Source organism: Hyperolius riggenbachi, chromosome 4, assembly GCF_040937935.1.
Source record: "Hyperolius riggenbachi isolate aHypRig1 chromosome 4, aHypRig1.pri, whole genome shotgun sequence".
Lineage (NCBI taxonomy): Eukaryota > Metazoa > Chordata > Amphibia > Anura > Hyperoliidae > Hyperolius > Hyperolius riggenbachi.
The window spans coordinates 266028471-266055094 of NC_090649.1; the positions used below are offsets into that span (position 1 = coordinate 266028471).

The 26624-nt window shown below is 41.5% G+C and overlaps 1 protein-coding gene across 1 annotated transcript in view; it reads left to right on the plus strand.

The window, feature by feature from the left end:
* The window catches only part of GRIK2 (glutamate ionotropic receptor kainate type subunit 2), an 853883-nt gene extending 827520 nt beyond the window's left edge, over positions 1 to 26363 (plus strand). The window contains exon 17 of the mRNA XM_068231225.1: positions 24776 to 26363. Within this exon, the coding sequence (XP_068087326.1) occupies positions 24776 to 24940 (165 nt within the window). The 3' untranslated portion in view covers positions 24941 to 26363. The remainder of the gene's footprint in view (positions 1 to 24775) is intronic.
* The last annotated feature ends 261 nt before the right edge of the window (positions 26364 to 26624 follow it).

Sequence of the window (26624 nt, forward strand, 5' to 3'; positions counted from 1 at the left end):
TGATTGCAAAAAATGGCTTGTGGTCAGGAGGTCGTGATGATTGCCACTGCTTTTTGGCAAAACCTTGCTGATTATTGATATATTAGGTTACTCTCTCCAACATCCCTTTCAATAAATATAGAACTAGGAAAAGTGAATTCACTTATTTTAGGCACAATGCCATTGGGCACAATATACTACTAATAGTTAAATTATCATTAATTTCTCCCTGCCTAGCAGTAACTTCCCTCTTGATGCGTAACACACAAATCCCTCTCCAAGCCTAACACTAATTTTCCTGTGCATGTCTAGCTCCTTATGCTACCTTCCCTCTCCGGGCCTAACACTAACCTCCCCCTCCTTGCAGCTATGGGTGTTCAGCTACCAGTCAGTTCAAATCCATCCCTGCCACTTTCTAAGTCAGTCTACACTCTAGCTGAGCTCAGAACCAATCCACGTATCATTCTATATCTTAGAACTGATTAAAAATAAAGCCTTATGAGTGGGACTCTAACCATTTCAGCTCACTTATACATCACCTTATGCATCAGAGCAATTTTCACCTCCCATTCATTCGCTAATAACTTTATCACTTCTTATCACAATTTATTGATCTATATCTTGTTTTTTCCACCACTAATTATTGGAAATAAAGGTGCATTTTTTCCGTATGCATCCATTACTATTTACAAGCTTATAATTTAAAAAATGCATATTTAAAAAGTTCAGACCCTTAGGTAACTATTTATGTCTTTTTTTTATTATTGTAATTTTTTTTTCCATTAAGAATTTCATTTGGGTAATATTTTGGTGTGGGAAATAAACAGTTAATTTTTAATGTTATTATATGTGTAAATTGTAATGTAAATAAAATTGTAATATACATAAAAAATATGTAGATGTAGTCTTACTATTTGGCCACAAGATGGCCACCTTGATTTTTTTTTCTCCTTGTGCTTCTCGGTAAGCGGAAGCACAAGGTTGACGTGGAAAATTTTACGTGCAGAAAGACTGAAGCCTCTTGTAAGAGCGCTTTCGCTTTTCTGCTGGGGACACGGACTGGTGATCGGGAACCATGTTCCCGTTCACTGATCCCAGGGCTCCCGGGGGAGATAACGGGGGCATGGGGCACGCCCGCAATCGCGCCGAAGCGTGGCACCACAGCAGAGCAGCCGCCTGGACGTGAGCTTCACGTCCGGGTGGCAGAAATGGGTAAAGTGTACCTGAGATGGGGCCCCCTTAAAAAATGTATACATATCTTGTCTTCCTCCAGCCACCTCCTACCTGATCTCCCCCTCGTCATCCTCAGTCGCCTTCTCTTTTGCCCACAACTGGCCCCCAAAAAATCCTCCAATCAGGGTTAGTCAGCGCATGCGCAGTCCGGCCAGACAGGCTCCCCCATCTCGCTCCCATTGCTGGGAGTGTTCTGCGCCTGTCCACAAGCACAGAACACTCCAGGTAATGTGAACGCGGTGGGATCGCGTGGCCAGGCTGCACGTGACGTGCGCAGCTGACCCCAGAGCGCAGGACTTTCTGGTGCCAATTGCGTAAGAACAGGGAGTCAGAAGAGGATGTGTGGGAGCGATCAGGCCAGAAGGGGCTGGAGGAAGCCCCAGGTATGTATATTTTATTGCTGTTGCCCCATCTCAGGGTCACTTTAAAGGGAAATTAGGCGATATCAGATTTTGTTTCTGACAGCAGGGAAAAGTTACAAAAAAACTGTTACTTTTACTCACATCATCTTGAAATTACAAGTAAAAAAATAAATAAAACTAGGGTTAAAAGAAACAGCATCTGTGCATATAAATAGTATTTGGTATAATTGGTCATGTGTAGCACTAGCTACAATGTGTGTCATAGAATACATTTCTATGAATATCCACAAAGGTGTTACAAAAGAACCACTAAGCGGTTAAAAAAAAATATGTATTGAACTATTACTGTTGGACCTTAACTAAATATAAGTACAAGTATAAATAGCAGAGAGCTCCTGTAATGTGTTCAAGGTGCATATAGTTCTTTAGTTCTACATGTTTTGAGAACAAAGTTCACTTCTTCAGAAGAAACAGTTGCATGTATGAAAAGATGTCTCACTGGGCTCCTTCATGGTATGCATGCATTAGCAACTCCCTAAAAAGATCACAATGGGCAGCCTGACTGCTAGCTGGTGATCAAGTGTAGAGGACCTTAGGTGACCCATGCCAAGAAACAGCTTGGGGGTCTGCAATTCTGCTATTCCGAGAGATAAAATGTTTAGCCTTATCCCCCCATTAGTAATAGCACGAACTGTTCATGGATGAACAGTTCACAGAAAATAAACACAAACGCTTGCAAAGTTAAAGTATGGGGTGAACGCGAACTTCGTCTAATGAACAATTCGTGCCATCACTGCTCCCCCAAGTTACAGTGTAACTGTCAGGCATAAAAATCAAACATCAATTTTTTATTTTTATCTGGTAAACAAGTAATAGGTATGCTATTGCTAACCAGGCAATACAAAAGTTAAATATCACTATCACTTTTCTTGTTGATAAATGATCATTCCCCAGTTTACCTGACTCTTATTTGGTACATTGCCACACAAAGGAAATTGCAGGGCATGCTGGATTGTATTTTTTTGCTTATTGCCACACAAAGGAAATCAACCAAAGGACAACCAAAGGGACACGTTCCTCTTTCTGGTTTTGCTTATATTTCAGGAGTTCAGTCCTGGGGATGTTGCTGGCTTTCCTGATTTGGGCCTCAGCCATAGGAGGACTGTAACCTTGACATGTATTTATGCTTGAAAAAAATATCTGTTTTCCCTTTTGATGTTGCATGTATATAAGCTGTCTGTACCACCAGTTTGCAAACTAACAGGATATAAGCCAGACGAAGGCTGCAAGGCCGAAAGCTTGCTTATTTTATTCATTTTTAGTTAGCCAATAAATGGTATCATCCTGATTTAAAACTTCTTGCTTTTACTGATGGCTAACACGGTACAATACCCTACTGCTACTACTATGCTTGAAGATACCGCAATGTACCGCACTTTCCTGGAACTAAAGAAAGACCTGAAGAAACTTGCACAACTGGACAGCGACATCTTTTTCTTGACTACATGCAAAAAGGAAAAACTTATACCTCAAGGACTAAGGATACAGAATCCCACCCTGCATACATACAATAGCAGGTTTGCAGAAGAAATCTGCAGGAGGAGCTCGGAGAGAATACGGAATTACCTTATAAGAGTCTGCTATAACCGTAAGAGGATTACAAAGGATGAGATACAGAGCCTGAAACTGTCTCTGAATGATGACCACACTGAAGTATGGGATAAACTACAGATTTTCTATAGGAAACTACAGAGATTCCTAATTAACAACAAAAAGAAAAAACTTCAGAGACTTAGAATTAAGAGTGGACGCCTGGATGCACAAGCAGCAGAAAAAGAGCAACCCACAGGTGTAATGAATCTTTCCACTTATCAGGTTACTGACGCTGAAATGTCAGTACTCTCCAAAGGCCTGTCATTCTGCCCTGCGAGACCCATAGACAGGATTGCACTCTGTGGAGATATGGAGGAATTTTTCAGAAAGCTGCGACTCAAGGAACACTACCATGATAAGGAAGCCTGTGATACAATGGATAATTGACCAAAACGCACCAGATCTAAAAAGAAGAAAAAAAGATGGACCCCCAAAGAAGGAGAAAACCCGACCCTGGATAAATACATCAACAAATTCAGACGCAGAATCTCTGACAGGATCCTGAGTAAAAGAAAGACACTGGCCCAGAACGTAACACCACAGGAGCGACAGGCCATCAGATCCCTTAAGGAGAATAAGGACATTATTATTAAACCAGCGGATAAAGGTGGTGCCATAGTCATAATGAACACCAGTGACTACATCCAGGAGGCACAAAGACAATTATCCAACACCGCTCACTATGCCAAATTACAGGGGGACCCCACAAAAGGCTACAGGATGGCACTCAATAGGATGGTTAACAGATTGCCTGCAAACATCAGACTACATGTAAGGACCCTTATCCCTGAAGAGCCTAGAACAGCCTGCTTTTACATGCTTCCCAAGATCCACAAAGAGGGAAACCCAGGCAGGCCCATAATCTCAGGGAGCGGAACTCTTACAGAGAACATCTCAGGCTGGCTGGAAAACATCTTGAAACCTCTTGTCTGTAAAAGACCCAGCTACATACAGGATACCACCCACCTCCTGAACAAACTGACAGCCATCGGCCCAGTACCTGAGGGAACCATACTGGCCACGATGGATGTGGAGTCCCTGTACACGAACATTCCCCATGATGATGGTATTGCAGCCTGCCGTAAATATCTTCAGGGTCAGGGCATACCTGTAAAGCCTATTGCTGGACTGATCAAATTCATTCTCACTCATAATTATTTCACTTTTGGACAGGACCTCTATTTACAGCAGATGGGCGTGGCAATGGGTTCGCGATTCGCACCACAGTATGCAAATCTCTTCATGGCCAAAATCGAAGAGGAATACCTCAATGCATGTGGCATAAAACCCATGGCCTACTTCCGCTTCATTGATGATATTTTAATCATCTGGTCCGCAAGTGAGGATGATCTTCTCCAGTTCCACAGGAACTTCAATGCCTTCCATCCTACAATCAAATTGAAACTTACCTACTCTCACACAGAGATTAACTTTCTGGACACCACCATATACATCAGGGGTAACAACATACAAACCTCTGTGTATCGCAAACCTACAGACCGTTCCACATACCTAAGATATGACAGTTTTCATCCTAAGCACATTAAGAACTCTATAATTTACAGCCAAGCAATACGGTACAACCGGATTTGTTCTGACAGGATGGACAGAGACAAGCACCTGGATTGCCTTAAGAACACTTTCATTAAACAAGGTTACAGTCCTCCTATGGCTGAGGCCCAAATCAGGAAAGCCAGCAACATCCCCAGGACTGAACTCCTGAAATATAAGCAAAACCAGAAAGAGGAACGTGTCCCTTTGGTTGTCACCTACAACCCACACCTGGAAATCTTAAGGAGGGTTGCTAAGGAACTATATCCCATTTTACACAAGGATCACAGACTGAGAACGATATTCCCTAAACCTCCACTCTTGTCATATCGGCAACCACACAATCTAAAACAGATGATTGTCAGGAGTTCTTTGAATAGGCCTCAACAAAACGGAACATCACCCTGCCGACAAAAAATATGTGGGACCTGCGGACACATTTACTCCACTGACAGGGTAACGATACCAGGTTCACAACAGGAGTACAGAGTACAAGGTACATTTTCCTGTGGTTCCACCAATCTGGTGTACCTGATCATGTGTGCTAAATGCCCCAATGTTATGTACGTGGGAGAAACTGGACAAACTCTGTGCAAACGTATGAATGGACACAGGCACACTATTAAAGATACCAAATCTGGGCTCCCAGTTGCTACACACTTTCGGTCCAACGGACACAGCATGGATGATCTTCGTGTCACTGCCCTGAAGGGTGGCTTCAAAATGTCAAATGATCGATTAATAGCAGAAACAAAATTTATAAATTGGTTCAAGGCTGTGCAGAATGGTTTGAATAAGGACAACAACTTTCTATATTGGTATGAGACTGATGACATTTGAACTTTTCTCAGCCATTATAGCTGAACTTGTGAACTAAGAATTTACGATACCTCTGTGTCAGTCCAACTCCCAGGTATGTGAGCAGGTAGTAAACAAGGATTCTTATCTTGGCTTACAACCTCTAACCCCAGGTCGATGGTCTGTGTGAATTAAGGCATCTTAATGACATGTATTTATGCTTGAAAAAAAAATCTGTTTTCCCTTTTGATGTTGCATGTATATAAGCTGTCTGTACCACCAGTTTGCAAACTAACAGGATATAAGCCAGACGAAGGCTGCAAGGCCGAAAGCTTGCTTATTTTATTCATTTTTAGTTAGCCAATAAATGGTATCATCCTGATTTAAAACGTCTTGCTATTCCTCCTGAATAAGGCTCTACGTTCTGTTCTCAGATACAATAATGACTAATAACACCTTGATGGAGGCAGGGGACTGGAGATCCACACTCAAACATGCCATTATCAAAGGTCACTCTGTATCTCACAAGATGCTGTTTTCAGATGGTTGTCATCTCACAACAGCTGGTTAATTATATTTGTTTAATGAATCTTCTGCAAATCTACCTTCTGTGATTTTGATCTATATGAGACCCCAAAATTATATTTTATAAATGAGGGTTAAAAGAGCGAGTCTTAGTTCACACATGCTTTATTAGAAATGACATTTTCTCTATTATATAGACCTGAACTGCCTGTAAGTCAAACACTGTATGCTAAATGTAGGATAACCATAGGCCTTCTATCATTTAGCTCTTGTTTTTTTATGTTTTAATTTCTCCTTTAATGACCATGCTGGAAATGGTCTGCTCACATTTAATGCAAATTATTATAAAGAGGGACAAGAAAAAGCATCTGTCTCAATTCCCTCCCACTAACTCCGTCGATGATGCAGCTAGGCCAGTTCCCATTCAGACTGCCACATAGTGGAGATGATTAGACTACAGTCAGCTTGCCATTGTGTTGATGTATATTTGGCTGCTGGGGATAGTTTATCTAGCCAGGCTGTTATTTTTCTTTCTGTGGGTGGAAGCAGCCAAATTTCACCTGGCAGGAAACAGTGCATATTATTTCCACACAGTAAATACACATTATGTTAGTAAAGAAAAAAACAAACTGTACCCCAGAGAAAAATAAAAGCTGCACATGCAGTGATAAAATATGCAAGGAATAAACTCATAGGAATGCAGAAAATTAACCATTTCTGCATTCTTTCACATAGAAAAAAAAGTGCAGAAGTGTAAAACCGTGCTTCTTATGCAGTTATTTCAATCATGGCAATTTATTTAATCTCATGGAATATATCTATCAAGTAAGATTCATTTAACCATGTAAAATAGATATTCCCACAATTCTCATTAGATAAGCTTAATCCATTAATTATGTTTTTCAAAAACTTGATAAATACAACCCCATGTGGTTAATGTCCATGCTGGTGACTATTTTAAGCACTTGCATGTGGAGGCATGCTCCCACTCTTACGAACCAGAGCGTGCAATAATCCTTATCCTCCTTGGAGTGAGGTTTGGTTCACACAGGAATTTGTACATTTTCTGTCCTGTCCTGTCCTGTGAGTTTTGCATCATTTTTCTATCAGTTTTACCTGACTGGACCAGAAATGTGTACCTTTAATGTGCGAACACACCCAGGCCCGGGTTTACCTCACAGGAGCCTATAGGCACAGATATCCTGGCTTCTTAGACTTCACCCTTCATCAACTTACAAACCCCACTAAAACTGCACCGCACATGTACTGGTGGCAGGCCCAGCTGTCACTTCTCCTTTACTTCTCTTACCTGTCATAGGTAGTTACAGGTGCCACTTAGTATTTGGTAGCCATAAGGACCCTCAATATTAAGTAGCTAGAGGTGCCCCCAAGTATTAGTTAGCTAGAGGAACCACAGTATTAAGTAGCTAGAGGTGCCCCTGACTGGAGGGAGATCTCATCAGTGGAATGCCGAGAGATGGGTGAGTAGACATCAGGACTCTACATAGGGAGGGAGGGGAGTGAGATGCCCTTCCATAATCAGGCACCTGTAGGCAAGTGCCTACAGTGCCTTATGGTTGATCCGGCCCTGAACACACCCATAGAAAACTGATACAAAACTGACAAGACTGGACCAGAAATATACAAATTCATGGGTGAACATATTTACAGATACACATACAAAAACTGATGCCAACTGCCAAAAACTGACAGGACAGGACTGGACACCTTTTTATGTGTGAACCAAGCCTGGGAGTATTTGCCCATTCCCTGGAACCCGGTCATGTAAACAAATCTACACTATTGAAATATATTGCTCTATCACAATACTTTTCTTCCTACAAATATTGGAAATTAGATGTATGTATTGCTTTAATATAGATATTTAATGTAAACCATTGTCAAATGGCAATTGTTTTAACTGTGTATAAACATTTGGCATGCTCAGGATCCAGGCCTTGGGCACATATACTTTCTAGTTTTAAAAGGGGACGCCATGTGAGTGGGGGTATCACAACACTTTGAGAAAGCACAGGTCACTGTGGGAAATGGTTATTTAAAAGGCCAATCCTTTAACACATGGGATTTGTATACAGCACATTTTTGGAATAACAAATTTATGGTTTAAACAGTGAACACTAGTCACCTTATTTTTCACTGTTTGAATTTCCTCATGTATTATCATGTATTAGACTACTGTTATGGGCCAACAGCACTGGGGGTTGGAGCAGTTTCACTTAATGGGAACATTATACTAATATATTACTTATTAGTTGTCTGCGCATTAACAGACCCCTCTCTCCAATACTGCTGTCTCAGTGATTGTGGCCCTGTATATTTCTATGTGTACTTTGCTTCTCTTTGGTTGCTTCATGTTCCTGTTGCTAGACTTGGAGAACAAACGTGTGGTTGACATTCAACAACCAACAATTCCTTAAACTGGAAGAGCTGAGTGTTGAAGAAGATGAAGAAGTGGACTTATTTACTGCTTACTAGCTTGTACTTATGGCTTGTATGTTTGTATAGACTTCTAAAGTATGTTCAACTAGTAGTGTCTAACTGACCCAGGGTGGGAAATACTGTTTTTATTCCCCCCTAAAGCACCAACACTTACAGTAGCTATTATACACTAGAGATGGCCCGAACGGTTCGCCGGCGAACGGTTCCAGGTGAACTTCTGGTGGTTCGCGTTCGCCATGTAACGCAAACTTTTCCAGAAGTTCGGTTCGCCCCCATAGTGCGCCATTAGGCTCAACTTTGACCCTCTACATCACAGTCAGCAGGCACATTGTAGCCAATTAGGCTACACTCTCTCCTGGAGCCACGCTCCCCCCCTTATAAAAGGCAGGCAGCGCTGGCCATTACACTCACTCGTGTGCCTGCATTAATTAGTGAAGGGACAGCTGCTGGCAGACTCTCATAGGGAAAGATTAGTTAGGCTCTTGTAGGCTTCTTAGCTTGCTCCTGGCTGATTCTTATTGCTCTTTTGAGAGCTAATGTTCTCCTGATGTGTTTTTTTTTGTGTTGCCCACTGACACTGCATTTTACAACCCTAACTGTTGCAGCTGGACCTTGGTAATTGCTATAACTGTACCAGCCAGACCCTGCCTAACTATCTATACTGGGACACCTACCTATGCCTACCTAACTACTGGGGCACCTACTTACCTATACGGGGACACCTACCTATGCCTACCTATCTACTTATACTAGGGCACCTACCTATGCCTACCTACCTATACTGGGACACCTACCTATGCCTACCTACCTATACTGGGGCACCTACCTATGCCTACCTACATACAAGAAGATAATAAGGTCATTGCTTCATTGTGGACAGACCAAATTTGATCAGCTGGACAGTCACTGTTGTTCTATCATTGAGCTACCACAGCCCGGCGACCATATGGGCTTGAAAACCGCCATGGCCTGCACTCTCGCCATGGTGCGCACCAGTCCAGCACGGCTGTCACTACGCAAACAGCTGTTTGCGGTGTGTTACACAGTGCGTTTGGTGTGTCAGTGTGAAGCAGTACTCTAATTACAGTCCCTGATTGATGTATACACATGCAAGATGTTTTGAAGCACTTTAGGCCTGCAATTTAGCATTCAATGTGATTTCTGTGCTTAAAACACTGCTTTGCATCAAATCCAGATTTTTTCCCGGGACTTTTGGCGTCTATTCCACTCATCCATGCAAAACTCAGATGTTAGACCCCTTGAAACATCTTTTCCATCACTTTTGTGGGGAGCATAAGTGTTTCTATTTTTCAAAGTTCGCCTCCCCATTGAAGTCTATTGCGGTTTGCGAAAGTTCACGTGAACTGAACCCTTCGCGGAAGTTCGCGAACCCCGTTTGCTAACCGAAAATAGGAGGTTCGGGCCATCTCTATTATTCACCTGATACCTCTGGACCTCTTCCTAACTGGTTTTGGACCAGTGCATATGCTCATGCGCAGTATAGGTGACTAAGCATAAGAATGCATTCGTCTGTGAACTAAGACCCCGGCTTTTAACTTAGCCATAGTGATAACAGTTGTGCCTGGATAAGTGAATCTGTGAATGCATTTGTTTGAACATTTGCATGTGAGAGTGCGAAGGGTTAATAGATTTTTGCTGTTTTCTAGCCACATCCCCTTCAGCACCTCCCTTTCTTTAATAACTTACTTAATGTCCTAACTAGAGGCGATGTGCCTGGATATATGTATTTTTTTCTTGTTACTGACCCTTGTGGCTAGGGTCTAATTCAGTGCACTCCCTTCTTCCCCTGTATGTGTTTGTCAGCATGCACACAGCTTATGCTGGTGTATGTGCATTGTGCACATGGATACATTACATTAGCTCCCTTGTGCGATTGGTAAGATGCACTATCTGTCCCAGGAGAGGACTTCAGGATGTGTGCTCCTAATCCATTGATAGGTTTGATGCAATGAATGTGTTTGCATGTCTGCACTATGCATGTTACAGGGCCAGAGTTAGGAAACCTATGTTTACCTGGGTACTTCTGTGCAGTATAGGCGACTAAGCATAAGAATGCATTCTTCTGTGAACTAAGACCCCGGCTTTTAACTTAGCTATAGGGATAACAGTTGTGCCTGGATGAGTGAATCTGTGAATGCATTTGTTTGAACATTTGCATGTGAGAGTGCGAAGGGTTAATAGATTTTTGCTGTTTTCTAGCCACACCCCCTTCAGCACCTTCATTTCTTTAATAACTTACTTAATGTCCTAACTAGAGGCGATGTGCCTGGATATATGTATTTTTTTCTTGATACCTCTGGACCTCTTCCTAACTGGTTTTGGACCAGTGCATATGCTCATGGAAGATTGTCAAGAGTCCCTTTATTTATTTATTTATTTTTCAAATGCTTCCTACATGAAGTGGCACAGTCTAACTGCCAGGATAGTGGTACATGAGTAGTGAGAACAATGACATCTTTGTATAGGGCCTTGGCAGAGAGATTTAAGGAAGGGATATACTAGTACAAAGCCTACTGGTCACCAGTGTCCTTATTGTAAGGCTCACACACCATACAATCTTAGTTGTTCAATCTTACCACTTTCATGTAGTATAAGAGCTTATCCAATCAATCATTCAAGGTATTTTCAATCTGTTGGCCCTTATACTACATAGATTTGGTAAATCTGTACAACCAAGATTGCATAGTGTGTGTTGAGCTTTAGTTTTACTATCCAGTGTTATCATTAGTGTTACCCCTTGACTGGCATGGAAGTTTTAAAATTCACACGCATCTCTCTATCCCCCTATTTAAATAAACTAAATATAGCTAATAGTGTTGGTGTTCAAATGTTGGACCACATGGTTTAGAAACCAAACACATGCACTCAGTACCAATTCAGCACTGAACAGCAGAACAGAGTGTTTCATTTAACTCTAATACATCCTCCTTCAAAGCTGGAAGTAGGAACCAATACTTCCTCCTTCCAAGCTGGAAGCAAGAACCAATACTTCCTCATGCCTTGTTTGAAACAGGAACCAATACTTCATCCTTCCAAGCTGGAAGCAGGAACCAATACTTCCTCCTTCCAAGCTGGAAGCAAGAACCAATACTTCATCATTCCAAGTTGGAAGCAGGAACCAATACTTCTTCCTTCCATGCTGGAAGCAAGAACCAATACTTCCACCTCCCAAGCTGGAGGCAAGAACCAATACTTCCTCCTTCCAAGCTTAAAGTTGGTACCAATACTTCCTCCTTCCAAGCTGGAAGCAGGAACTAATACTTCCACCTTCCAAGCTGGAGGCAAGAACCAATACATCCTCCTTCAAAGCTGGAAGTAGGAACCAATACTTCCTCCTTCCAAGCTGGAAGCAAGAACCAATACTTCCTAATTGCATGTTGGAAGCAGGAACCAATACTTCATCCTTCCAAGCTGGAAGCAGGAACCAATACTTCCTCCTTCCAAGCTGGAAGCAAGAACCAATACTTCCTAATTGCATGTTGGAAGCAGGAACCAATACTTCATCCTTCCAAGCTGGAAGCAGGAACCAATACTTCCCCCTTCCAAGCTGGAAGCAAGAACCAATACTTCCTCATTCCAAGTTGGAAGCAGGAACCAATACTTCTTCCTTCCAAGCTGGAAGCAAGAACCAATACTTCCACCTTCCAAGCTGGAGGCAAGAACCAATACTTCCTCCTTCCAAGCTGAAAGTAAGAACCAATACTTCCGCCTTCCAAGTAGGAAGGAGGAAGTATTGAGGCTAAATGAAACACAGCCCATCACGCTGTTCCATGCTAAAATGGGGCTAAATGCACCTGTTTGGGTGCCAAACCACGTAGACCCAAATTCAAACACTGATTACTAATAATAGCAATATTAAAAAAAAAGAAACAGTATGGAATTTTACAATACACCCTCCTGTAACACCAATCACAAAATGTAGTTAAACTAAAATTGAAAATGGAATTAGATTTAAGACGTTCATCATTGTCAAGTTGAAAAGTAAACTGTAAGTTAACCTGCTTGTTTAACTCTGAATAATATTCTACCTCTTTCAGAATAAATTGTCAGAAATCCTATCAATGCTTTGTCAACATTTCGCTAAACGTTTGGTTTCCGCTGCTGCTTTTACAAGGCTTGATTGAAAATCTCCAACTGTGTAGTACATCATTCAAATTCCCAGAAGGAGTCTCCTGTAGAGAAAGAAGCTTATTAGGGAAAAGTCCCACAGGAGGGCCTGATATGCATTCAGGGCTAACTTCAGTCAAAATGGAAAGCATTTTGATTGATGTGTACTAGAAAATGTGAAAACATTGACCTCTAACACAAACTATAAGCTGCAAGATTACTGCCATTATTGCTTTAAGACATTTTAACAAGGTTTCAAACAATATCTGATGTGCAGCGCTAGAGGTAATGATCTTCTGAGCAAACCTTGCACTTTCATTTTGAATTTCGAAAGTGTCTTTCACAGAAGCAGTATCAAAGGGCATAGTAAAAGATTCAATTTATGAAAAGCAAATCACTCAAGTCTACTTTTCTGTCAAAGTTAAAAAAACGATGTAATTTTTGTGTTAAATCACATCTCTGGATTATCCTTTTCTTGTCCCCCCTTAGTCATATACATTGATCCCTTATAAATGCAAAATCTCAAATATAATGTTAACATTGCCATATTATTTATTTTAGAGTGTATAAATGCTTACAATTATTGTTTTAAAACTAGTTATAAAACCATTCACACCCTGGAAAGTTCATAACAAGGCTTAAAGGTGTTTAGTGACACATTACTTAATGTTGCAAGGATCTGCAGAAACTGATTTCACAGCTTTTACATATAAAATAAACTGTTGGGCTTAAACATCCAGAAAAAATATCAATTTGCTGTCAACAACTAAATTGTAGAACTAAAATAACATCATTCATAAAGACGTTAAAGAGATGCGAGCACTCCCATGAAAAATATACAAACAGAAATATAATCTATTGTAGTGCATAGTAGAAATATGTATACCGGTATATACAGTACAAGTAAACACTAAAATTGTACTAGAGAAAAACAGAGGGCCTAATTTACTAGACATCTCCAATCATCTTCTTACTTGTTGAGGCATCTCCGCTGAGGATATCACAAGTGAAGTGATCCAGCAAATCTGGACTGGATTTGAGAAAAACAATCTGCTGCTGCAGTTTTATGCTATTAAAACTTACTTTTCCATTTTATACTGCAGCCAGATATGAGTCTCCAAGAGTGACAGTAGATTGCTTTTCTTTGCAGCATTAGCAAAATGACTATATCTGTACTTAGTTAGGAATACAGTTGCTATGAGGCTCTCCAGAGACTCCGCCTTGCTGCAGGACACTCATTTACACACTTGATAAAGGATTGCAACCCACACCTATGTTATATTGATACTGTGGGGATTACTGAAAAGTTAGTTAATTAACAGTTGTGTGAATGTGCCCAGCAAGAATTGTGCAAGCCCTAATCACATAATAGCAGTTGACTGTGACTTATTTTAACTACTTCACATCTAAACCTTCTTTACCCCTTATGGACCATAGCAGTTTTGACAGTTTAGCTATGTCTCTATTTAATCAGCAATAACTTTATCCCTACTTATGACACCTAAATTAAATATGTATTTTTTTGTATTTTTTCTAAGACAAACTTTCCCTTTCCCTTGAACAATTTTGTTTTCTATGCATTTTAATGGGAAAAAGAGGGCAACAAATAGAACATTTATCAATTCTAGTTTTTTTTTTTTTTTTAAGTACTACTGTAGATAAAAAACACAAATTTTGGTTGGCAATTTATACCATTTTTCACAAAACTTAAAGGGGAACTGAAGAGAGAGGTATATGGAGGCAGTCATGTTTATTTCCTTTTAGACAATACCAGTTGCCTGGCAGCCCTGCTGATCCTCTGCCTCTAATACTATTAGCCATAGCCCCTGAACAAGCATGCAGCAGATCAGGTGTTTCAGTGGTTCAGACTTATAAGTCTGATCTGACAAGACTAGCTGCATGCTTGTTTCTGGTTTTAATCAGATACTACTGCAGAGAAATAGACCAGCAGGGCTGCCAGGCAACTGGTATTGATTAAAAGGAAATAAACATGACAGCCTCCATATACCTCTCTCTTCAGTTCCCCTTTAAATTATGTTCTTGTGGAGAGATTATTTGTTTCTGAAATAATGCCAGTGTGTATTTTTCACTATGAACTGAAAACATAAAAGCATTTTTAATGGTAAAAATAAATCTTATTGGCTCAGGGAACACATATTCTCTTTCAACAATTAGTACTGTATCAGATAGTGCCAAAGGTGGGCTCAGGAGCTATGCCCTACCGTGCACAGCTGTGCTTCAGCTACGAGACGTATATCTACATGCTCGTGGCTTAGATGTAGTCACAGAGGACGTAGATATACTGTAATGGTGGATAAAATGGTTAAAGTGTACCTGAGATGAAGTAATATGCAGTATTTATACTTACCTGGGGCTTTCTCTTGCCCCAAGTGGTCTTGGGGTCCCTCACCTTTCTCCAAGGTGGCTCCATTCTTCTTCAATGTTTGCTAGTAATTGGGTCCCAGCAGGGGTCCAGTCCTGGGAAAAGAAGTGAGTGGACTCACCTAGAAAACCCATGCGCCGGCGCCAAAAAGTGGGTGTGGTCAAGCATACTGTGGGCGTGGTCATGGGTGGGGCCAAATATACATGACCTTAGCAGTGATGTAAAAGGAAAAGGTCTGCCGGGGATGTTTGAGCTCTGCCGTAGTGTATCCCACCCAAAACAGATGTAATCTGACAGCATTTCACCAAAAAGACACTTAATCTGGTAGAAGTTCCTCCAAAATACAGATAATATGGCAGTGGTTCCCCCAAAATAGATAATGTGGCAGCAGCAGTTCCCCCAACATACACAATTTGGAAGCAGTTCCCCAAAATATGCGAAACCTGGCAGTGGAACACCCAAAATACATATACCGTACTTTTCGCCGTATAAGACGCACTTTTTCTCCCCAAAAAATGGGGCGAAAAAGTCCCTGCGTCTTATACGGCAAAGGCAGGGAATCCCCGACTTACGAACGCCCGCCGATGCGACCCGCCGTCATCGGGGATTCCCTGCCTGTGGCAATCTAATCCCCCCGCCGCCGCTGCCTGCCCCCACCTGTGTGGTCGGGTCCCCCGAGTGTGCAGCGCCAGCTAATCCCCCCCGCTGCGGCCATCTAATCTCCCCGCTGCGGCCATCTAATCCCCCCGCTGCCTGCCTCTGACCCCCTCCTGTGTGGTTGCGCCCCCCCTATCCCCCGTGTGAGCAGTGGTACGCCAGCAGCAGCTTACCTCTTCCATGTTGCCCGCGGCGATAGAAAACATCCGGCTTCTGTGGGCGGCTTCCTCTAGTGCCGGCTTGTAATGACGCGTCCCCCCTGGTTTTTGCCCTCTAAACCTAGGTGCGTCTTATATTCCGGAGCGTCTTATACGGCGAAAAATACGGTAATCTGGCAGCAGTGGTCCCCCAAACATACACAATCTGGCAGCATTTCCCCAAAATACGCATAATCTGACAGCAGCCGTTCCCATAGCATACACATAATCTGGCAGCTGTTCCCCAAACTACACGTAATCTGGCAGCAGCCGTTCCCCTAACATACACATAATCTGGCAGCCAGTTCCCCAAAATACATAACAGTGGTTCCACAAAAATGCAGATAATCTGACAGCAGTTCCCCCAAAATAGGTACCCCCAGCATAGGTAGCCAGGTCTATAGGTGTCCCCAGTATAAGTAGCCATGAGTATAGTAGTCCCCAGTATATGTAGCCAGAGGTATATGTGCCTAGTATATGTAGCCAGGGGTATATGTCCCCAGTATATGTAGCCAGGGGTATACGTGCTCAGTATATGTAGCCAGGGGTATACGTGCCCAGTATATGTAGTCAGGGGTATATGTCCTAGTATATGTAGCCAAGGGTATATGTGCCCAGTATATGTAGCCAGGGGTATATGTCCCCAGTATATGTAGCCAGGGGGTATGTGTCCCCAGTATATGTAGCCAGGGGTATATGTGCCCAGTATATGTAGGCAGGGGTATACGTGCCCAGTATATGTAGCCAGGGGTATATGTGCCCAGTATATGTAGGCAGGGGGTATATGTCCCCAGTATATGTAGTCAGGGGTATATGTGCCCAGTATATGTAGTCAGGGGGTATATGTGCCCAGTATATATGTAGTCAGGGGTATATGTGCCCAGTATATGTAGCCAGGGGGTATATGTGCCCAGTATATGTAGTCAGGGGGTATATGTCCTCAGTATATGTAGTCAGGGGGATATGTTCCCAGTATATGTAGCCAGGGGGTATATGTGCTCAGTATATGTAGTCAGGGGGTATATGTGCCCAGTATATGTAGCCAGGGGGTATATGTGCCCAGTATATGTAGTCAGGGGGTATATGTCCCCAGTATATGTAGTCAGGGGGTATATGTGTCCAGTATATGTAGCCAGGGGGTATATGTCCCCAGTATATGTAGTCAGGGGGTATATGTGCCCAGTATATGTAGTCAGGGGGTTTATGTGCCCAGTATATGTAGCCAGGGGGTATATGTGCCCAGTATATGTAGTCAGGGGGTATATGTCCCCAGTATATGTAGTCAGGGGGTATATGTCCCCAGTATATGTAGCCAGGGGGTATATGTCCCCAGTATATGTAGTCAGGGGTTATATGCGCCCAGTATATGTAGCCAGGGGGTATATGTGCCCAGTATATGTAGTCAGGAGGTATATGTCCCCAGTATATGTAGCCAGGGGGTATATGTGCCCAGTATATGTAGTCAGGGGGTATATGTGCCCAGTATATATAGTCAGGGGGTATATGTCCCCAGTATATGTAGTCAGGGGGTATATGTGCCAGAATAGGTAGCCAGGTGTCCCCCCCAGCAGGAGGGGAGAAGCGCAGAGATGATGGAGAGCTGTGAGCAGCGGTGGAGAAGGGGGCCATCTCCCCCCTTCTCTCACCTTGGGGCCCTCCTTCCCTCGCTCTCCCCTCCACAAGTAATGTGCGGGCAGCCGGCAGCGGGCGGGACTTACCTCTCCTCGTCGTCGTCGGAACACCGGATCTGCATGCCACAAGTCTGGTCTGGTTCAGACCAGAGCAGCAGCACGCAGACCTGGCGCCGGAACGAGGAGAGGTAAGTCCCGCCCGCTGCCGGCTGCCCGCACATTACTTGTGGAGGGGAGAGCGAGGGGAGGAGAGCCCCGAGGTCAGAGAAGGGGGGGAGATGGCCCCCTTCTCCACCGCTGCTCACAGCTTTCCTTCCACTGCGCTGCTCCCTCCACACATGCCAGCGTGGACAGCGACCACCCTCGGGAAATAGTAAGTGGACGCCGTCCACGCGCGTCCACGCCCTACTCGACCCCTGGGTCCCAGTCAGTCACACCAGTTAAGCTGCACTGTGCACGCCTGCCCACACTGCACATTGCTAGGAGCCCCAGGTAAAGTATAAACAATGCATATTACTTCATCTTCGGTTTCCTTGAAGTCCAGGTCTGCTGAATCTCTTTTGATATTTCCACTGGAAATTCCTGTTTTAGTAAATCAGGCCCCAATGGTCTCTTTTTTTAATGATGGCTGAAGTTTTTTTAGGGAAAAAATGTCATTGGTGGCAGCTGCATGCCACTGAATATACAGATATTAATTTACTAACCCTTCAGCCACAATATGGCAGTTGAGCATTGCAATCTAACCTAGAATATTGTTTTCCCAGCACAAGTTTGCTGAATCACTCTTGATATTTGAAATGGAGATGCGTAGAGATGCATTAGTAAACTAGGAGATTCTGTTGTATATCACACCAAAAGTATTTTAAATAAGTACTCTAGATAGATAGCTAAAAGTAAAGATGAATTAAAGCACCATATACAGTATGTAAAATGTCTGAAAAATGTCAAAAGATCAGTGTTGCTTGCACATTTTCACCACAGTCATTTTCGCAATTGAAAATGCTATTTTTGACTTTAAAACTATATTTGAGAAAATATGTCCATTAAAAAGACTTGATAGGCATCTGACAGAAATCTGAGGGTCGAATCTGCTGTAAATCTATAAGTGTATGGCCACTTTTACTGAAAATGAAGCAAAAGAATCCCCTACTACAGCAAGCAATTATCATTAAAATATCTTCAATCTGTCTTTGCTGTCTTCGCTTATATCTTTTCAAATGTTTGCCAGTCATTATTCTCTTGCTAGGCTACCATACAGCCTTATTTATTTATTTACTTGCTTGGTTGTCCTCTTCTACCTGTCAGCACTCAGTACCAGGATATTTCCAAGAAGATTTATATTCAATTCTCTTTCAGGTTCACTCCTTTTCTCTTTTTATTTCCATATCCATTTTGTATACAAAGTCTTCTACTGTTTACTTAAATTCCCCCTTCTCACATTTTTCTGGAGAATCCTCTCAGCCTTCTTTTCTGTAATTTTATATTGTATAGTAGGCAGCATATTAGAAGTGATCTGCTGTAAATGCCCAAACAAACCCAGCTATCCTTTTTTCAGCTCCCCTCAGCATCAGCTTAACTCCTAACTTTTTTTACATTCTCTGGTTCCTTACCCTGTCTTTTCTTGCATTATCTCAGTTTACCTCAAAAACTGCATCTTCATTACTTCAAGCCTTGATTTGTGTATCTTTTTACATTTTTGATTCACTGTGGTCCGTTAAAGCTTGGTGCCTTTTGTAACCTTTCTTTTCCAAGAAACAAAACTTTGATGGCATTGAAGAGTCATCCAGCATCCCATCCTCCACAGTTTGTCAAAACTCCTTTTTTCAAGGTCAATAAAACAAATGTTATTTATTATATTCAATCACTTCCATCCGTACTGTGTTTGTTCAAAGTAAGTACGCTTCAAAAGCTTACTCTTGTACAACCAATAAATGGCATCATCCTGATTCAAAACTTCTTGCTTGATCCATGTGTGAGGGTTGTCCTTTCCTTACTCTTATGCATTCAGAAGGCATTTGCTGGCTATTCTCATCGACAAACATTTCATAGAAGAGCTTCTGGTTTTTAAAACAATTTAACTCTATACTCTTGTTCAAATTCTCCCAAGTTTTGAAACTGGCATTCATCACTATTTATTGAACATTTTTTGCTGCCTTTTATAAATATCGAAGTTTTTTTCAGACTTCTGAAAGCTAAATCCACCATCCAGTTTTTTTCCTTAACTTCCATCATAATTTTGTTACACACCAGGCAGTTCCTTTTATCCTTTTTCCAACTCTACTTCTCCCAAATACTTCATTTTCTGCTATGAGCAAGATCCTTGCCATCCTTTAATGAGACTTTGAAATTTGTTTGTCTCTAAACAGCCCACACCAGATTTAGCTCCATCTGTCAGTCTAACATCAAACATCCTTGGCTTTTCTTTTTGCTACTGAGACTGCAAGGTTTTCCAGTGTCATTATTTGAAATTATTTGAAATCCTACCACCTATTCTTGCTGTTTCCCATTAATAGTCCTTTGCTGTCTTGGTTACTAATTTTAATTATTAAATTATTTCAGCACAATTGATGGAGGATTATTATTATTCTTATTATTATTTATTTATAAAGCGCCAACATATTCCGTGGCGCTGTACAATGTAAGAAAACAAACAAGGGATACATAATGATACAGACAACGATATACATGAAATATGAACACTGATACAAGATACAGCACTGCTGATTACAACTTATTTTAACATGATGACTAAAATGTATAAATTTCTAACAGTGTGCAAGCAATTGAATTAATAACATTCCATGACACAAAAGGGTGAGAGTCCTGCCCTTTGCGAGCTTACAATCTAAAGGAATGGGGTGGAAACAAGAGGTGGGGGAGGTATACAGTATATGTACAGGCAGTGCGCAATTAGGTTATTTAGTCGGTGCATGGCCTAAGCTAGAGAATATGCTTGTCGGAAAAGGTGGGTTTTGAGGGAACGTTTAAAGATTTCGAAGGTGGGAGAGTGGCGGATGTGTTGTGGAAGGGCATTCCAGAGGAGGATAGAATTAGTGGTGTACTTGGTGATGGAACTTATACCTACAAACATATTTGTCCTGATTCTTCATATTTTCAAGAGGCTATCTCTTAATATAGTTTATTTCTGTCAGGGTTTATCTTAACTTAGCATTTGTGGATTCCTTACCTAACTTACAAGAAAGCAATGGCTTTTCTGTAATTGCTTACCTTCACATAGCCAGAAAATCTACCTTTGACGCAACAGCCTCCAGCACCCAAGGCTGAGACACCAAAGTACGCACCTCCATCCCTCCCACCCCAGCCTTCACACACTAATTGCTATTAGACTAAGAGGCGCCCAAGGGCCCCCAACACCTTAATCTGTAGTTAACTGGCTTGCAGTCACTGCCATGTATCATCTTTTCTTACTTCTCTCTGCTTCAAACACAATAGGGGAATGATAAGTGATTGAGTTGTGTGCCCTCTCCTACACTGCGCCCTGAGAGCTTCTACACTGTGCCCTGAGAGCTGACTGTAACTCTTTTGTTTCTAGATAGAATAGAATGTCTATTTTAGTTTAAATACATCAGTACTGTCTTCTGAAAGATGTCAGTTTTTGTACAGAGATATACTTTGAATTGGAACACCTTCCTACTTACTTATTTATTTACTTATTCCTTGACACTAAATCCAATGAAGGGCCCTGACCTCCTGAACAATTCCTACCCAATCTTTGTTCCTCAATCTTCTAAATCAAATACTTTTTAAATCTACTTTAACAACATCAAGCTATCTTGTCCTCAGCCAACTTCTGAAACAACAACCTCCCTATAAACCTTCTATAAAAACTTTTTTAGCAGCCCAATGTCTTCTCAACTACTCTAAATGCTGAACCAATGTTAATCAGTTGCCTTTATTCTCAGACATGATGTGAGGATTTTGATTCCAGCATGCATTACCTACTGTTAGACCATAATGCTATATAATATTGTCTGATCTGCATCAGACACAAGAAGGCCCACCGGAAGAGCATGATAATGCATCTACTAGCTGAAACAATAAAGTAATGATGAGGTTCCACACACTGTCAATAGGTTAAAAAAAGGTATTTTCCCAACATATACATACAATCTTCGTCAACCTTGGTTGACAATGGTTATGTGTTTTTGTTTGGGCAGTAAATGTATTGATCCTATTGACAGTGTGCAGAACCTCATTATTACTTTTTGGATTCTTGCAAACTGGTTCCAGCACCTGAACATTTCTCTAAGGTGTGCAATCTTCCTGACCTATTCTAGCTGTAACCAAGGTATAGCCTGAAGTGAAATGCCCTGCTGCTTTGCCCAGTAATCAATACTCTGCTGTACCGGTGCACCTGCAGACAAAATAAGCACTTTAACACCAGTCTGTAATGTCTTATTTTGCCTGGAGGTGCACTAATAAAGGAATCTATTTAAATATTTTTTTTACAATAATTTAAAAAAAAGAGTTTAATAAATTTGATTGCTATGTGTTCATTCACTTGACACTTTGCTGTAAGAGTCTCTGTAATAATAAAAAAAAAACCTCTGGGAGATACTTAACTTGGAAGGGGGAGCTTCAGGGTCCCACTGAGGCTTCTCCCTTCCCTGTTGGTTCACAGAATTCAACGCTGGCTACCCCAAATACTCCCCTAACTCTCCCCGGACAAGCTTGACAAGGGATAATATATTTACCTTGCAGGAATCCAGCGCATGCGCAGCAAAGGCTCATCATTTGGGCTAGGCATAAATAGGCAAACCCGATTATATCGGCTCTACTGTGCAGGTACAAAAGGACTCGGGACTGCGCAGTAGTGTGAATGGATTGGGTTCGGCTATTTCCGCCTTAACCCAAATGAAGTACGGCTAGTGTGCCTGCGCAGGATCATGGTAAGTAAATATTTACCTCCCACACTTCGGGGGACCCTGGCACTTGATTGGAGGGACGGAGGAGGACATGCAGTTATGTCTACAAGCAGCTCTATCATTTATTGGTAAAAAAAAAAAAGAAATTCTGAGTTTAGATGTACTTCCTATTATGATATTCTACCATAGGGCTTGTTTCCATTATGCAGCGGAGGAGCTGTTTGTCAACCTGGCATGTGATTCCCCCGGGGTGGTGCTTGCGATCCCATTCATTATAATGAATGGGATTACAGGCGCAATCGCCCCAAAATGTGTGAAACCATGCGCTGTTATTCAGTGCGTGAATTGCAGTGAGTGTATAGAAACATCAGAGTGTGAATAGACTGCAATCGCGTTTCCATAATCACGGCTAAAAGTGTGCATATGAAAATAAGCTCTAAGGCAAATCTTACCTCTACTGCTGTTTGATACAATGACTGCTGTGGTAAATACGGAATAGTTATATGGGAGGGTAATGATGGAGTGGAGGCTGAAGTTCAGTTAACCTCCTTGGCGGTAACCCCGAACGTAGTTCGGGGTAAGCCGCCGTAGGGTGCCGCTCAGGCCCTACTGGGCCGATTTGTTTAATTTTTTTTTTTGCTGGACGCAGCTAGCACTTTGCTAGCTGCGCCAGCACACTGATCGCCGCCGCCCCGCGCACGATCGCCGCTATCCGTTGCGCCGCACGCCCCCCCCCCAGACCCCGTGCGCTGCCTGGCCAATCAGTGCCAGGCAGCGCCGAGGGGTGGCCCGGGACTCCCAATGACGTCATCCCGCCCCGTCGCCATGGCGACGGGGGAAGCCCTCCAGGAAATCCCGTTCTTTGAACGGGATTTCCTGATCGGAGATCGCCGAAGGCGATCGAAGAGGGCGGGGGGATGCCGTTGAGCAGCGGCTATCATGTAGCGAGCCCTGGGCTCGCTACATGATATAGGAAAAAAAACATTAAAAAAAAAACTGCTGCGCTCCCTCCTGGCAGATTTTTTTATACCGCCAGGAGGGTTAAAGCTGATATCAGATATTTATCAAGATCCATGGACAAGCATGCACTCAGCAGAGTCTTATTAGCAGAAACATGCAGCCTTAGTATGGGAATAAGCCTGTGTGATGCGTCAACTTATTACCAGCTTATACTGCAGTGATACACCATCCTTTTAAAGTGAGCCTGAAACAAAGTATAAATGGATGAGATAAACATATGCGTACCTATAGTACCAATCCTATTTAGAAGTTTTCTGGAAACCAAAACCCAAGCAACTGGTATTGTTTAAAAGGAATCAAATATGGCAGCCTCCATATTCTTTTCACTTCAGTTGTCCTTTAAAGGGAACCTAAACTGAGAAGGATATTGATTTTTCCTTTTAAAATAATACCAGTTTCCTAACTCTCCTACTGATCCTGTGTCTCTAATACTTTTTACCCACAGCCCCTAAACAAGCATGCAGATCATGTTCTCTGACTGAAGTCAGACTGGATTAGCTGCATACTTGTTTCAGGTGTGTGATTCAGCCACTATTGCAGCCAAAGAGATCAGCAGGACTGCCAGACGACTGGTATTGTCTAAAAGGAAACATTCATATCCCTCTCAGTTAAAGTTCCCTTTACGTTACTAACCAGGAACAATGCCTGGAATATATTGTTCTTAGTTAGTTATCCTTATAAAAAAAAAATAGAATACATGGAAAGCAGGTAAATTCTGAGTAGAATTAGTATTGTGTCTGCACATGTTTCTCTCATCCTGATGTCACACTACATGTCATTTTGATAAACTGTCCATTTAATCTGTATGACAAAATGTAAATGTATTTTGCTTGTGGAATGATAAGATTCTTCAGTGACTAAATTATGTTACGCCTGCAAGTATCTGCTATTTATATATATAATGACTGCTAAAATGCCAATAAAACACACACAAATGAAGCTTTCCCATTCTCAGATAATATAAAGAAAAAGTGCAAAGTACAAGCGTTTTTGGAAATAATTTCCATAGAACTTGCCTCCAATGCATTTACCTATATTGTGCACTAGTTGGCAGATAAATAATTTTAGTGACAAGGTGAAATTTTCAATGAGCTATCACAGCTTGATAAGTCATTTTAATTACTATGTGATGCATATTTAAGTGACAGCAGTTTGTTGGAAGCTTCGGGCAGAAACATGGTAAATTTGCAGGGTTGCTTAGCCTTCCTACTGCGCCAAAAGAATCAATCTTTAATAGTTTATGTACCTCGCATTAATTTTGCTTTCAAAGGACGCTTCAAATAAAAAAAATCCTCTGTGTTTGTGTTTTCAGAGATCCTTCTGTAGCGCGATGGTGGAGGAATTGCGGATGTCACTAAAATGTCAGAGACGTTTGAAACATAAACCACAGCCTCCTGTTATAGTGAAAACAGAAGAAGTCATCAACATGCATACATTTAATGACAGAAGATTGCCAGGAAAAGAAACAATGGCATAGAGCTGGGTGTGTCAGGCATCCCCAAGCACAAACTGTCAGCTTTTTGTTTTCTTTTTCCAAACAACTCTGCGAGAATGTTTCCTGTGGAAATATGCAACCTGTGCAAAATAAAAATGAGTTACCTCATGTCGCTGTGTCTATGAACTTGAGACTTATTAACTCTGACCCATCGGTCAGACTAGAACTGCAAGAGTCATGGATAAATCACGAACTTCTGCGGAGGTTGAACTAACTTTTTTTTCTTAAAGGGGTCCACCATTCTTATGAATGTAAACGTGTATGTTTTGTGGTTGCTTTACAAATAAGGTCCCAAATGACAAAACAATAAGAGATTTTTTTTTTTGTCAAAATGTATTTGATTTAAAGAAATACAATGAATGCCAGTGATGAATGAAGGAAGATCTCATATGAACTGTCTCTAATTGACTGTATGCTCTCTGTGCTTATCTGGCGAAGGTGAGAGATAATTAGTGGAATTTATTGTTAAACGCCCAACTCAAAATGCAGACATCTTCGTTAAGCTCATTAGGCCACGCAGGCAATTGCATTAAAGTTTATGAATTTACACACAAAAATACACCTTGGGAAGATTCTTAATCTGCTTTGTGGACTCTGTGTTTCACTGTCGTAAATAAAACAAAAATGTCAGTAAACAAGGCAATAATCGTATTGTTCAATTCCACCCGATGACAGCATTTCTGTGTGCAGAATGGTAGATTGACATACACCTGTTACAGAGCTCAGAAGAATGTATCTTAATTGTATACCACAGCGAGGGAAATTGTAGCTGTGGTAGAGGGGGTCCATCTAAAACAAAATGGATTTTTCAAAAGTGTGTCTGTTAACATTTGAACCCCATCGAGCCTCTGCAGTTCCCTCCGGCTGTGGAAAGCGCACAGGCCTTTTAGAAGAACTTTCCACAGGGAGCTTTAAATGGACTGCATCCATCAATACTGTCAGTGTTTAACGAACAAAAAAGAAAAAAAAAAAAGGTCCTTGAGCAATTTTTATTTAAAAAAGAGAAAAATGTTCAGGTTTATTTGTGGAAATGCAAGATTTCTATAAAAAATAGTTTTTGTATGGAGATTTTTGTAATACTTTTTATCAACGAAATCCAAACATCAGTTTTTTTTCCATCAGGGGTGTGATGTCAAGCATGAACGGTAGTGTGTATGAGCACCACCAACGTTTGGTGAGATTATTTTTATCAAATTCCAGTTCTGTGTAAAGCAAAGAGAATTATTTTTAAGTTCACTACAGCTAGTTGCACTACCAGCACTGCTTCCCATGCCACACTCCTGATTTTCACTAAAGCTACAAACATACTGTAATGAACAATTGTGTGTAAATGGTAAAACTACACAGTCTTCTTGACCACATTGTGATAACAGTTGAAGTGCACACAGTTTCCTGTTTGAATTCAATGCACAAAATAAACATAAACAAAAACAAAGTGGATGGATTTATCTATTTTATTTGATATGACAAGTAAAAACACATATAGCAGAGTTGCTTCATATCCTTGCGCAATCAAATAAAGGATGGTGGAACCAAAACGGCTTTCTCTGAAAATACAAGGAGAAAAAAAATATCAGGCTTACAGACAGGCTGTGTAGTATTGTGCTTATGCATTCTACAGTTGCCTTTTTATTTATTTATTTTGTATTCTCCTTGCTTCAAAATT